This window comes from Camponotus vicinus, unplaced genomic scaffold, assembly GCF_025532165.1.
Source record: "Camponotus vicinus isolate PSW18456_S1 unplaced genomic scaffold, iyCamVici1.0 SCAF_14, whole genome shotgun sequence".
Lineage (NCBI taxonomy): Eukaryota > Metazoa > Arthropoda > Insecta > Hymenoptera > Formicidae > Camponotus > Camponotus vicinus.
Window position 1 is genome coordinate 6,367,406 of NW_028141950.1, and position 15,677 is coordinate 6,383,082.

The 15,677-nt window shown below is 31.2% G+C and overlaps 3 protein-coding genes across 3 annotated transcripts; 1 reads left to right on the forward strand and 2 right to left on the reverse strand.

Annotated features, from left to right (window-relative positions):
- Positions 1-744: 744 nt before the first annotated feature.
- Ctsl1 (cathepsin L) lies at positions 745-7,317 on the reverse strand. The gene is made up of 7 exons (XM_083087753.1): positions 7,160-7,317; positions 3,450-3,569; positions 2,857-3,009; positions 2,580-2,777; positions 2,140-2,345; positions 1,905-2,056; positions 745-1,623 (listed from the first exon to the last, which is right to left on the reverse strand). The coding sequence occupies exons 2-7, from the start codon at positions 3,546-3,548 to the stop codon at positions 1,412-1,414; spliced, it is 1,020 nt and encodes a 339-aa protein (XP_082943879.1). The 5' UTR covers positions 3,549-3,569; positions 7,160-7,317; the 3' UTR covers positions 745-1,411.
- A 1,714-nt stretch (positions 7,318-9,031) lies between these two features.
- On the forward strand, positions 9,032-10,118 carry Nd-b15 (NADH dehydrogenase (ubiquinone) B15 subunit). Its single transcript, XM_083087756.1, has 3 exons — positions 9,032-9,222; positions 9,720-9,863; positions 9,948-10,118. Exons 1-3 carry the CDS (start codon positions 9,094-9,096, stop codon positions 10,014-10,016), a joined length of 342 nt encoding a protein of 113 aa, XP_082943882.1. The 5' UTR covers positions 9,032-9,093; the 3' UTR covers positions 10,017-10,118.
- On the reverse strand, positions 9,476-14,366 carry LOC145964716 (trafficking protein particle complex subunit 5-like). Its single transcript, XM_083087755.1, has 4 exons — positions 14,153-14,366; positions 11,130-11,439; positions 10,738-11,047; positions 9,476-10,440 (listed from the first exon to the last, which is right to left on the reverse strand). Exons 2-4 carry the CDS (start codon positions 11,294-11,296, stop codon positions 10,342-10,344), a joined length of 576 nt encoding a protein of 191 aa, XP_082943881.1. The 5' UTR covers positions 11,297-11,439; positions 14,153-14,366; the 3' UTR covers positions 9,476-10,341.
- Between the last annotated feature and the right edge of the window lie 1,311 nt (positions 14,367-15,677).

Below are 15,677 nucleotides of genomic sequence, written 5' to 3' on the forward strand. Positions count from 1 at the left end.
TTCAACAAGCAATAGCCAAAATACTTCATGACAAATTAAATTAGCAAGATAACATCATAATACTTAACAATATAACGTATAATTCCAATCAATAGTATCTTTACAGCAATTTGTAGATTATTTTCTTAACACAAATCAACATGTTATTAATCTGTCATAATTAATACACTTTCTACATGTGTTGAATAATTTATGTGTGTGAACTTTTCGATATAAATATCTCAAAGAAATCACTATTATTCAAATTAAAATGTATTTTAGATGTCTTTAGTCACACATGACTTTAATATTGAATTTTATTTATGCATTGAAATATCACATATGAACAAGATATTTTTTATACTACACATGAGCACAAAGATTTTGTGCTTTTCGATTTGTATACCATTCTTCTCCAGAGAAAACGACTTATCTTAATTGATGAAATCATGCAATATGGTAATATCAAATATTTCTTGCTATACAATAGATATGAAAATAATTGTTTTTTTATACATACATACACATGCATGAGTTCACAATGGATTATCGCATTCTTTGAATTGGTTACACAACACCAAGGAGCTTACAGATATCGCAAATAAAGATTATCAATAATTGAACACAGCAAATCACACGTGTAATTCTCTACAAAAAGAAACTTTGAAAAAAGAAAATTTGTTACAATTGATTACACGTTTTGCAACATATTAATCGGGTCGTATTATTTATAAAAAATTGGCAGGTATAAGGAAAAATGGCAGCTATTAAAAATTCCTTTATTTTATATTTCCGCTTAAAAAAATAGAGATCAATTTATCTAGCAAACAATGCCTTGACCATGAATTATCACCAGAGATAAATGTGTTATAATTACAACAAACTTCCTCAACTTAATTATATCTAAATTTAGCAGTTATATAAACTTATATATTTCTACTGGAGGAATAAGGATTAATATTTTTTTTTTCTTAAAATATCTTAGGTAATATTGTTTCAAGTATAGTGTACTAGTATATACGTATTAAATAAAATTTAAAATAATCTAAATGTAATAAAAGTGAAGAATGGCAAGTCACCATTTTTGAGGTTCACTTTGTGATTTCTGCGAAGATTTCCTTTTTTTATGCTTATTGAAAAATAATTATTTATATAAAAACGTAGAGAAAAAGTTATAAAATTGTCAACAAATTTTTCATCTTTGTAAATTCTTTCTCATAGCTCGCGGGAAGAAATAAATATTGCCAAGAAATTGCCAAAATTTACATTCGGGTCACAAATGTAATTTTGATGAGATTGCTGTTATAAGAAGTGCGCTAAGAATTTTTTTTATAGAAATTTCGAAACTTTATTAGGTCCCTAAGTACATCTGTCTTGCTTCAAACAGATTATAACGAACTGAAAAATTTTGCTTGCCAATTAACACTGAACGTTAAACGAGAGGGTAGCTGGCACTGCTCGCTATGCCGCATTGATTGTCCTTATTCCTGGCCATCTTAATGTAACCCTTTTCGCCCCATGTTTCGCCCCAACTATTCTTTACCAGCCAATAATCTTCACCATTTTCCGAATCTGTGCCATAACCAACAATCAGGACACCATGATCCAAATTTGTCGGACTGCATTCAGGCTCGAAATAAACTCCTGAAAATTATGCAAAAATTGAAAAAAAGAAATACGAGAAAGATTATGAGAAAATCCATGATTTTTTATAGAATAAAAAATGTGTATCTAAATGTATATGTTTTATAGAATAAAAAATGTGTATCTAAATGTATATGTTATAAAAATTTATCAAATAAAATTTTACGTTTTTTGTTTACGTATATTCTATATTTTGTTGATTAGCAAGATCATTAAACTGTCTAAAATTGTTAATATTATTTTATGATCATAATTAACTATATTACATGCGTAACATGTACCTTCGCTATAAAAATGGAAGGATTCGTGAGAGGCATCGATGGCAACCGAGACCGGACCTATGGTGGCAACCGCAGCTTTCAATTTTTCCTCATCTCCTTCTGGAATGTCCACAAAGCCAACGTCGGAAGCGCCATTGTTTTTCGGATTATATCTGCAATTTCAGGAATATAATAAGTCATCAAATTCGACGAACAGATGTTTCTATCATGATAATTAACACACACGCGCACATACCTGCATTGGTCATTCTCTGCTTCATATGGGTAGGTCTTTTCAGTATCAAGGCCTTTGTTTTCTTTAACATATCGGAAAGCGTAATCCATCAAACCACCATTGCATCCATTGTTGCCATACTTGCCGGAACAATCGATCAAGTTTTGTTCACTCAATGATACTAAAATACCAGTTTGTCTAAAATGCTGTCCTTCCAAAGCTCCAGTCTGTAAAAAGAGAATAAACACAATGGATAATCCTTTATGATGACAAGATTATCATATATCAATAAAAAGTTAAATACTGTACATATAAAAAAACTTTAAAATATTAAAATCATTCAAAATGTATTAAATAATTATTTAAATATGGATTTAAACATCAACAGTTCAAAAAGATATTTTAAAAAATTGTTTAAAGTTGAATTGAGACATCGATGTTGAAAAGGCAAACAAGCTTACTGAAGAAAATGCCCAGCAGGATCCACATTGTCCTTGATCCTTAATTGCAGTAACAGCGCCTTTTTTTCTCCAATCGACAGATTTTGGTAACTCAACATTAGCTGGTTCAATGAATGTTGCTCCTGTAAGTTGTTCTTCGCTAACAGTGCTCACTGATTTGTTGAAACCATTCAAAGTATTGACAAGTTCGTGATGTAACTATAAAAAAAGAAAAATATGTATTTCCCAGAAAATTGCTCATTGAAATTAATCATACAATTCACTTTCCAGAACTCACCATATCTCCATATTTATTCATTCCTAGTTTGTAGTTAACTTCCTTCATTTCATACTTGCGATTGTGCTCAACAATCTTGCGCTTGTTGTCCAAGAAGATTTTCATTCTATATCCCTCTTCGATCGGGGATTTGTAAATTTTTTTATGGTGGGTCTAGGAATAATAATAAATATAATTAATATTTATTCTGTTTCTCAATAATTTGAATAATTACTAGAAATATTTAAAATTTTATTGCATCTTGCAATATTCATGCTATAAAATATTAATTTTGTTTTATTTTTGCCTGTAAAATTTCCTTTTCTTTTAAAGAGTTTCTTGTATAGTAACATCTTGAATCATTTCTATAACTTTGTTTCATTCTAGCAGTATCGATTTCGATTAGATTTGCTAAACACAAACATTCTACAGAAGAGAAATATGATCCGCGAGTTAAAAAATAATCTCTAACATATTATATATCTCTGATATATTGCGGACAACATTCATATCTTATTATTATTATTATTCATAGAATTAATAATTGAATATGGAAGAAATAAATATTTGTATGACGCAAGATGTAATTGATAGTAAATACAATGGTTTTATACCTTAAAGATAAACCATTCTGCATCTAGAATTTTGTTAAAGGAAACAGCGTATCCTGTGGCAACTACTGCCAGCAACAACAGAACCACAACACTCTGCATGATTGCTCTTCAATGGTTTACCTAAAAAGATGATTTCTTTTTTAATGTTAAGTTGTAATTTAAGTAACTTGAAACTGTTAAAGCGTATAAAAAACTTATTATAACTATTATTTAAGTTGATAACTTATTCGATATTATTAAAACAAACTCAAATTTCAGCAATGTTGTAGTTATATCTCTGAACGTACCGATTGTCACACAGAAACTGAACGTCGACTATTCATTACTTCGAAATATATACCTATGGTCTGTTTATACAATAATATCAGAAATGGATAGAGACCCAGCTGGATCACAGATTTCAGAAACTTGAACTTGAATAAACTCGTGATGGGGTCGTGAAACCACATGGCTCCAATGTATAGAACAACATGATTCATGGGTGATAGGCAGTGTTATGTATTTTCAAGATACTGTATTGAGCTATTATTGACAAAGATACAACCAGATAAACAAATCAGATAAACTGGATCAGGAGTCCTATGAATGGTAGCTTTGAACTAACACGATTTTGTCTCGATTTTGTCTCGTGCATCATACGTGGTCGAAATTGTGTTTGTGAAGCTGGCACGACAATCTACGAATTTCAAAAAACTACTAAGAGAAATTATTATTTTAAATGACATATGATGAATTATTTGAAATTTATGAAAATTATTATTTTTGATAACAGTTTTCGATAGTTCTGAAGTTAAAAATTAATTTTTCAATAATTTTTGAAATATCGAAATATCTAAAATTGTATATATACGCTGAACTTGAACAAAACTATCGAGAACTGTTATCAAAAATAATTTTTAATGCGTTTCAGTACTTTAGAAGGAGTGTCGTGCTGAGTAATTATAAAAATTTTTTTAAAAAAATAGTAAATGGTCGGAACTCTAAAAAAAATGTATCTTAAGGATAGAACTTTTATAGAACTGTCGAAAATTATCGAGGATATTAAAAATTGATTAAAAATGATTAAGAATAATTAATAAATTATTAAAAATTAAAAAATTATTAAAAATTAATAAATTATAATAATTAAGAATAAATTATTAAAAATTAAGAATAAATTATTAAAAATTATTATTTGGAATATCGATCTGAAATTGCATATGTAGCTTGAATTTGAATAAAACTATCGGGAACTCTTGCTAAAAATAATGATATTCAATGTGTTTTGGTACTTTAGAGGGAAAGATGCTAGATTCGCGAAATTAGCACATTTTTTCAATTTCGATATTTTAATATAAGAAATGCGAAAGTCTTTTTAATCTTTATCAGAAACTGTAGACCTACGAAAAGTGCTATCAAAACTCTTAGTAGTTTTTTGAAATTCGCAGATTGTTGAGCCAGCTTCACAGACAAATCGAAATTTCAAAAATAACAATATTTTCGACAAGTCGAAATTTCAAAAATAACAATATTTATGAACAGCCTGAGTCGTCATTCTTGAGTATCGTGATTGTCGTCTCCTACGAAGTCTTATCTTTGTCCAAGAAAGAGCAGCTTCATTTTTTCCTCTGATAATTAAAAAAAAACGAATGAATAAAGATACGAAGAAACTACGCACTTGTAATTTTACGAATGTGTGGTCTGGATCGACTGGAAATTATTTATCGAGAGATCGAGCAATTTATTATTTTTTTTCTTCATCCTACGTTCCTCGAAGGACAAGTAATCGTTCAAACGACATCAGTTATCCCGTGATAGGATTGCGGTTTTAACGATGACACATGTTTCTTGCAACAGATACATCGAGAAATGCAAACCTAGCACGGAAACGATGCTGGCAATAATAATCGCTTCGCTTCGCTTCGACCTAGTGTCAGATTTTTTCCTACGATAAAATACGAGAGACGCACGTGGAGAAATAATGGAGCTCTCAGGATTTCTAGCAGCCCATTAATAAGATATAAACATACGAAAAACTTTTCCCGGAAAACTCTCATGTCAGGGTCGACAAGTCTCTTATCTTTCTTTGTTTATTTTTAAAAGTTTCGGACTTTCGAACGTATCTTAATCCAAGACGCATTTATTTGTTATTAAAATTTTAGATTAAGAGAGTATCAAAGCTATCAATGAACAGCAGGCAGATAATGAGTGCTTTGCTTCTTGGATATACAAATTCTGCTTTATAAAAATTTTTGTACCAAAATTCGGAAAAAAATTCTGCAAAAATAAATGACGTTCAATGAAAATAATCACCATCAAGAGGGATATTTGTTATAAATATTAAAATATTAATATAAATATTAAAATAAATTATTATATTAATATAAATATTAATATTAATATATTAATATAAATATAAATATTATATATTAATATATATATCAATATAAATATATATATATATATTAATATATATATATAATATATATAATAATATATATAATAATATATATAATATATATATTAATATAAATATAAATATTAATAAAATATTCTTAAATTTTAGGCCCTTTAAATACCGTGTTATAAGACAAAATAAATAAAAATACAAATACACGTGTGCTATTGTCGCAAAGCGCATTTGACATTTATCAGCTGATTCAAGACTAGTTATATATTCGTGCGATCTCTACGGTTTATTTTTAAGGTATCGCTTAATTCAATTCGATTTCTCAAGAACTAAAACGAAGTATCGTGCGATGTGACGTTAATATCTGTCAAACATTAATAAATATCAGACATTATCTCTCCTCGATTGACGAAATCACGTGATAGTAAACTGCGCGTCACGAGAAGTTAAAGAAAAAAATTAAATATGTAATCTCTCAACTACGCATTAGATGGGCGGTTGCTTACATTCTGCATGATTTGTGATTTTATTGAGAGATCACGCGGTATATATATATATATAAAAAAGTAGACTGTAAATGTGCGTTTCCATCGTGACATCGTTCATTTGTCTCCGACAATTATTTCAGACACAAAGACACGAAAAGAAAGTACGATCATCGAATGACAATGTTATACAGGGTGCAAAAAAAAACATGTCAAGCGAGCACGAGTCGTATGTTAACGCTATAATTTCGGTTTTCTAATTTGAATTTTTTAATCAATTGTATGAGCAACCTTCTCGTTCGTTTGACAGAAAAATCGCGAGAAAGATAAATCCCGTTTTCATGTTGGCGTTTTTTTCATCGTCGGATACGTCGAGGACATGAATGTAGTCTCGATTAACCTAACCAACACCTAATGACAGTCTACATCCGATTACGAAATTGACCCGTTTATTCAAACGCATAAAGGACACATAGAAACGGGACCTTAAGGTTATAGGAACGATCCTATTGTCACGATTTTACGGCTCAAGTACATAAGTGGCCAACTTCTCTCCGCACAGATGCTTCGCACGGTTACGCAAATCGAAATAAACATCAAGTCTTACGCGCAAGAGACGAAAAATACGTATATCAAAACTTTAGAAGGGAGTCGAGAAACACGAAAGATCAAATTCGCAGTAGTTTAATGACTCTACGCGTCGATTTCTTTGTCTTTTTTCTCTCCAAAGAGGTTACGTCACCCATACGCATGGCGATTTTACTTGGAAAGCGAAAAAGTTGGGCTGAAAATCGAACAGAGGAACGCGAAAAATTGTTAATTAAATATATACTCACTGGAATTTTCTCTCTAACGGAAGAGAACGATTAGCTACCGCGAACCGTGACGACCAACCACCCACGACGAGCGAGTGACAACGACTGACGACAACTTCGTATCGATCTTTTGTATCTCTCATCCTTCCCGATCCTCCCCTCGCTCCAAGCCGTGTGATTGGGCCTGTTCTTTTTAGCTGCACTGCTGCACTAGTGCAATTAGTTAGAGTGAAAGAAAGTATGTTTGTCTCTTTCCAACTTATTGCACTAGTGTAGCAGTGCAGCTAAAAAGAACAGACCCATTGTTTCTTTCTTTTCGTAGACTATGTGATTCATTGACGGTCGAATCGGAAGCGCGCGTCAGTTTGTTTATTCGTCAAATTCCAACGCATGATCTTTTTTTACATTCTTTTGTCGAGACGAGACGCGCCCGATGTAGTCCGATATAGTGCATATACAGGGTGTCCTGAAATTACCGTACTTCCTCTTAATTACAGATTCCTTAGATCATTTTAAGATGAAAATCCTAAGAGAAAAATGTCGAGGCTACCTGTACAGCACAGAATATTGTTGTTACATTGTAGCAATATTACCGCAATATTGTTGTTATATTGTAGCAATATTGCCCCAATATTGTTGTTATATTGTAGCAATATTTCAGCAATATTGTTGTTACATTGCAGCAATATTGCCGCAATATTGTTGTTACATTGCAGCAATATTACCGCAATATTGTTGTTACATTGCAGCAATATTACCGCAATATTGTTGTTACATTGCAGCAATATTACCGCAATATTGTTGTTACATTGCAGCAATATTGCCGCAATATTGTTGTTACATTGCAGCAATATTGCTGCAATGTAACAACAACGGTCTGTGCTGTATGCTTATGAAAGGGATACTCTTTTTATGATATTAGAATTAACAGGAAGTACGGTGATTTTACGACACCCTGTATATACACATATATGTATGTACGATGATTGTGCGATGTTACGCCCGCGAATTATACGCCTGCGAATCATGTGCCTGTGATAAATGAATATCGAGTAACCCAGATTCGTAATCGTATGCAAGACTGCTCTTTTTTGAAGGCGGAAATGATAATTCGCGATTAAAAAGTCACTTGCGATAAACTCTCTATCCTACTGCGTCGTTTCCAAACGAACAATGACAGGTCACGCTTCGTTAATGACGTATCATTCGACCTTTTCAGAAATCGAACTGATCATTATTAACTGTACTTTCGGAGAAATTTAGTAATTTTTTAATACGTAAAAAATAAACTTGTCAATATTTTAGTATCGAAACGTACAATTTATCGCTCTGTGTATGCGATATTAAAATTAAGAAATTCACGAAAAGTGGAGTTGATTAATTCGATTCCATTTTTGAAAGGTTCTTTGTTCGTTATATTTTCTTTTTACATGTAAAAAAAGAAATAAATTTATGTATATTATATTTATAAAATATAAAAAAAAATAAAAATAATTTTTTATAAAAAATATACAAAATATTTTTTGTATAAATATTAATAAAATATTTTCTACAAATATAATAATAGAAACAAATTTAATAATAGATAAATTAATAATTTTTTTTGTATAAATATATGTACATATATTTAAAAAAAAAGTATTTTTTTATATTTCAGAAATGAAACATTTTTTTGTTGAAAATAATATATATTTTTTTTTATTAATAACATTTTTTATATTTTCCAAGAAATGGCAGTGGAGTTTAACAAGTTGTAATTCGACGAATATTATTGTAGAATATTTCTAGCTTGAAAAATTGTTCGCGTAAATATTTTCACACAAAATGCGTATAAAAGTGTTTGAATTTCATGACTTTTGCGAATTGCACGGTCGATAAGAGTCGCACGTGTGTTCGCTTGCGTGATAAAACAGAGAAGGAGAAGTGAACGAAACGATACGTCGAGGGGACGAAACATGCCAAAGAAGGAATATTATAATGTCACTCCGGAACAACGGGAGATTGCGTTATGGAGAGATGCGAAACGGAGGCAATTACGCGAGTTGTACTTGAAGGATTCCGGACACCCGACCAAGAGTCTCCTGGTACGTCAAAAAACAAATCTAGAGCCTAACCTCCATAAACATTTGTGATATTTATATTCGGCACAATATTTACTATCTCGCAGATATTTTATTCAATATTTTATTTTTATTCAGTCATACGAGAATAGCTTGTGTTATCTCTCGCATTTGACATTTCGATTTTCATGTTGCATTAGAAAAAGTGTCATGCGTGCTTAATATTTTTTAAATAACAATATTAAAATATAATAGTGATAATAAAGGAGATCCATAATCCATTTATAAAAATAAACGTATACTTGTAATATTTTAGTATGCCCTGTGTTTTACAATCCATAAATATGTTCGTACAGAAATTATGTAACAGGACAAATCTGTTAAACACAACAAGCGCTATCTTGTGTCATCTAATTTAGTAACTTGTCAGTGCCAGAATAATTTTGTTTTGATAATTTTGCTAGTAATGTATGAATTGATTTTTTTAATTTCTCACAATTATTCATTCTATGTGTATGTAGTTTGATTCAGGATTATACAGATTTGCGGCGTCAAAAATGTCGATACGACAGTTATTTGTGCCTACAGCGTTAGGCTACCTTACAAAGGTGGGAACCGTTGCAGCTGCCATTATCTTTACTGCAGTGCTTCTCAAAAAGAGAAGAGTAAGCTAGATGTTTTTTAAGAATTTATGATATATAAAAATTGCTACAATATTAAGATGTACTCTAACATTGTATTTCCCACAGGATGAACGAGAACATTTATATCGTACCGGACAAGTTAGTTATGCGGACAGACCATTTAAATTCGTCTAAAATATTAGACATATAATTATTTAGCAAAATAAAAGTACAGTTGTGATGTATTATTGTATAATAAAATAAATTATCGAAATATAATATTAATTTTAAATGCAATATTAGAGAGAACTAAGATTTTTCAAAAAAGATACTTCAAGTCTTTGTAACATTTAATTAATCCAAAAAAAAAAAAAACAGTCTTAACAATATAAACCGCATATATGTAAAGTTTGTAACTCGTAACTGAGGTTCTTTTCGATTTATCTTAATAATTAAGATAAGCTTTATACAAATATATCACGTATATTTTCTCTTGAGTTCTTATATCTTTTTTTTTCTATTATCGATCTTCAAGTTGTTTATCACGCGCGACAACAGCATCATCAAACTTGACCATATATGTGGTTCCTTTGTGCCAGTGAGCAGTTACTTTTGCAGGCTGCAAAGGTGATCAAAATATTCTTACAAATCTCTCGTATAAAAATACATAATAAAGACTAGATTAAATAGATTATTTTCCATGATATATATAACTAGAACAAGCATTCCACCATACGTATGAAACCATATTTCTCTTGACAGTTTATAGAGTAGAATAAAAAAGTATAAAAGCTATTCAACATTCTTACTCTATCTTTAATTGTCAATTTCCAGCTTCTATAAGCTGTGCAAATACTTGTTCTAGTTATATATATCATTGATTATTTTCAAAATTGATGATCAGGGAGATCCTTACAAAGCCACAGTCGCAGAGTACAGCTTCCACGATTCCAGCGACGAAGGAGGCGCAGTTCAAGCTTCCCTTATCCTTGGGTACCGATACAAATTTGTTTACCAAGGACTCCTTCTCGATGATGTAGTACGTACGCTCGTCATCGTTGGCATGTTCCAGCTTATCAGCTTCCCGGCCGAACAGAGACTTCCACATCGTGCTCTTGACGAACAACAATACGTTGAGCAATTTTATCTCGCGTTTACCATTCTTTTCTCGCATCACGAGCAGGTCTGTTATCCTGTGTCCGACCTCAGCTCCCATCTCCGCCAACCTAGTCAAATAAGGGATGTTTGATCAGACAATTAAAAGATACTTGATAGGTTTTTAAGGGAAGATTGTTTCGTTTTTCTTACTTATTCTGCAGCTCTGGAACGGTGTAGACTCTGTTTTGACAGTACTGCACGAGTTCGGAGAACAAGAGGGCGAAACAACTCAGGCTAACTTCTCCCTTACCTTTGCTCAACGACTTGTCGAGGATACTAGTCCGCGGTCTTATAGCTGATATCGTGATGCTCGACATTTTTAGAGAATTATTTTTCTTATTTTTATATCCTAATTTTTATACAAATGTCTGAAGAATCAGCAGAAAGAAGTCAGCTGAGTCAGCTGTCAAATTGATGTTTTCATGAACATCGCCATTTTTGTTGTGATACCTCCTGACATCTGGCGATATAACGTGGAATTATTTCAATTGAAGCAGACGATTTTATTGACATATATTTTATCTACAGAAATTGGTTCTGTTCTGTGCTATAGTGTCGGTAATACAAATGTTATAAATACAAATACAAGATATATGTATATTATATATATTATATAAATTTCCAATATAAATAAGTTTTTTGATCTTTCTCTTTCTGTTTCTCTTCTTTCCGATTTATTACAAATTTTATATATTTTTATAAAAGTATATTTTATATATTTTAAGAAAATATATAAAATATATTTTTATAAAAATATATAAAATTTGTAATAACTCGCAAATATATTTTAAATTTTATATACTTTCATAAAAATATATTTATATATTTTCATAAAACACGTATATGTGTTTCTCATAAAGAAAATTATACACATATATATAATATATAAATCAAATCATAAAATGGAAATTATCCAGTAGTACTTGCTTCACCAGCGCAAGTCAGAAAACCAGAAGAAGTGCCGTTTAATGAGTCTCTCGATTTTATTCAATATGTAATGGGTAATAGTGGTGTTGGAAAAGAAGAAATTACGCCATTCTTTACTAAATTTCCGTCTTATAAAAAAAGATTGGTAAGATTTGAACGAACGAGAAGCTCCGATGAAACGAGAATACAATTGCTAACGAAATATGGAATATTTCTGCATAGTTTTCTGACAGAAAAATATCTAGAGGCATAAATACTTTATAAGCAAAAGCCACGCGAAGATGAAACAGTAGAATAAAGAAGCGTTTAATCATTATACTTTTATGTATAAACGTTTCAAAATAAAATCTTTATGAAGTGTTACATTAGAAATATTAGAAAAATTAAACATCCATGTAAGATTTAAAATGTTTGTCTTTTTTGTCCTTATTATTTTGCAAATTTATTCCTTATTATTTTCCCTTATTATTTTGCAAATTTATTACTCTAATCTTTATTTAGAAGGATCAAAAGAGGTGTATGAATTTTTTCTAATCTTTTTTTGGATATTTTTATCTATTGAAAAAAACGCATCGGACCAAACTGACCTTCCTGTACATTTTAAAGGTGCTTAAAAAGTTTGCTTTTTATTCCTGCATTTTCTGCAATTATATACACTAAAATTGACATAGATCTATTTTTAGTAGTTGGAAAGAAAGAGAGGAGAAACGAAAAGTGCATCTAGAGAATCCAAAATAATAAAAAACAAATCTAAAAATAATAATACAGTGTAAAGATTAATATTATGTATTTTTGTTCATGTGGGGTGCACATTTACACATATATTTATTTAGATTGATGAGATTTACTTTAGGGCGCATTCAGACATTCAACTTTAATTTTATTTTCTCTTCCTTATGATTTATAGAAATATGGTATAATTACCTGCAAACGCTATCATTTTTGTGTGCTTACATTAATACAGAAACAGTATATTACGAGTACTATATTTATAGATATAAAATCCATATAATAAAAAAAGTACCAAAAGTATAATGGTAGAAAAAAGTAATATTGTAGGCCAACATAAGTATCAACCAATTATTCCACCTCTCTGTTTCATTAGATTTGCAATTTTCTTTTATAATATTATAAATATTATACATAAGATAAAGATTTAGGCACGTTCCAAATAAATTTATACATTTTATGTACGTAATATTGCACATATTAAAAGATGATAATGTCACAGTTGTAATAAGATACAATCCTGGCAATGTAATGATTTTTGGATCCCACTGAAAATAATTTAATTTGATTTATTTTTGAGAATTGCGCGCAATACTTGAGAGCAAATTATTTTTGTGCCATGTATTACCTGTGTAAAATTCCATGCACAGTATCATATTGTCTGCGGTATATGAAAAGCTTCATCGATGAAATAATGTGGTTGAATACGTTAGAGATATAAGAAAAATAATATAGTACTTGTAATGAATAACGTTAATGTGGGATACATAAATATTTTGTATTTTAGTTTCATGTAATTGAGATGAGATACGACACTCATGATTACTTTAAAAATGTATCCACAAGTATCATTTAACTTCAATAGCTGCACATTCGTCAAATTAATCCTATTACGTTAAATGCATCATCACAGCAGCTTGTTTCGATTAATTTAATCTAACCTAACCAATTATATTATATGCTCCTCATTAAAATGTGTAAAACTGTACGTCGCACATTTAATACGATTAATATACTACGTAATAAAATGTATTACACTAATGATTAAATATTATTTTTATTATTTTTAAAATATTATTTTAAATATTAATTTTTAAAGATTTTTTAAAGATTTTTAAAATATTATTTTAAATATTAATTTTTAAAGATTAAATATTATTTTTAAATATCATTTTTAATGATAAAATCCACGCAGCACATGTTCGTGTTTACATTCGACATCTGACATAAGACACTGAGAGGTTAGGTTAGGTTAGTTCGAAAAAATTATTGTTTGACAGTTGGCACCCCTACAAGATAGGCTGCGCCAGCCCTGCGCGCGCGTATACAAAACAAACTTCAAATCGCTTCTAGCCTAACCATCTTCGCGCGATCGACTTTATTTAAATTGCATCACGTCGCGTCGAATTATGATGCGGCGCCGATTTGCCCGAACGTAATTCGGGACGTCGCGATGCTGTATAAGCGTCGAATGAGCACGAATTGTCACGCAAATATGATAAATCAAATCGACTCACCGTTCACCGGCTGTTCCACAGGCCGCTCCATTCGCTCGCCTCGGGACGTCCCATTCCGATCTTGATGCACGCAAACTCACACGATATCGTCAACGCGAACGCCCGACACTTTATTCGGCACTCCCGATACTCGCTCGTATCCGATAATCATCGTCAAGGGCGCGAAAAACGCGACGCGACCTCGCTCCACCTTCGCGATCGCGCCATCGCCGAACTGTCAAAAACAGCTGACGCGCGCTTCCATCGACGTATTGCGAAAGTCGCGCGATCATCCTCGGACACTCTCGACGCTCGTTCGCTCGCGATATTCGTTTAGTTACGGTTAAAAGACGCGAAAAATGCGGGTGTACGACGATCCGCGTAACTGCGTATGACTCCGATTCACGTGCGTATGACGTGTGCAATGGCGCGGAATTAACATGGCGGCCGAACCGGTGCGCATTCGTTTCTGCGCATGGCCATTATTGCGCTCGACGTTCGCGCGACTTTGATTTCTGAATATTGTCTACGGCTTTAATTAATAGCACATAATGATAAATATATAAAGATAGAATCAATTAATCATATTGGTCATATATGTGGACTTGCCCGAAGAAAGAGAGAAAAAATTGAGATATTTTTAGGTTTTTTTTTTTAGTAAAGGATGGAAATGTCTATTCATAGTCTTGTTCCTTTTTTCCTCTTTCGCGCAATTTCGATTCAATATATAACGTAGAAAATGCACGGTATATTGGATTTATTTTTATATATTCGCGCGGTCATTTTTTGACATTTACAATACTCGCGTACCTTGTTCTCGATGTTCACTTTTAAAAGAATAAAGAGAATTATATATAAATGTAAATAAATTTTTAATATAAATGAGTTTTTAGTCTCTCCTCTCTCTTTATATATATATATATATATATATGTGTGTGTGTGTGTGTGTGTGTGTGTGTGTGTGTGTGTGTGTGTGTGTGTGTGTGTGTGTGTGTGTGTGTACATAAATGTAAAAATTAACAATGCTTTAAGGCTTCAAAATTACAGTTATATTAAATTTTAAGATTACATTTGATTAAATAAATCCCAATATGGGCCCTGATGATAGTTCCCAGAGACCGGATATTATAGTGTTCAAAGGTGAGTCGTCTGAGAGGTTTTTTTAGTTGCCCAACACTACCCTATCAGATCCGATCGATGGGATGTGCTATAAAGTATATTTCTCCCTGCGCGAGAAAACAAAATTGAATTAATTATATAATACATTATTCAAAAACAATCGAATAAATTCAAATAATTAGCTCCGTGATGAATTGTTTAATAAATAATCAAATTTAATCAATAAATTAAAATCTAATAATTTAATATTCCGCTCGTGTATATTTTATAGTATATAAAATATTTCGACGAATTATCAATAACATAATGTTCGACTTTTACAACGTAAACAATAGCGTGTTATTGTTTGTACGTTATGATTTTGCTATCATTTGCTCGGTGACATTCGAGCAGTAAAGTAATGATGCGAAATGATTTGTATGTTAAT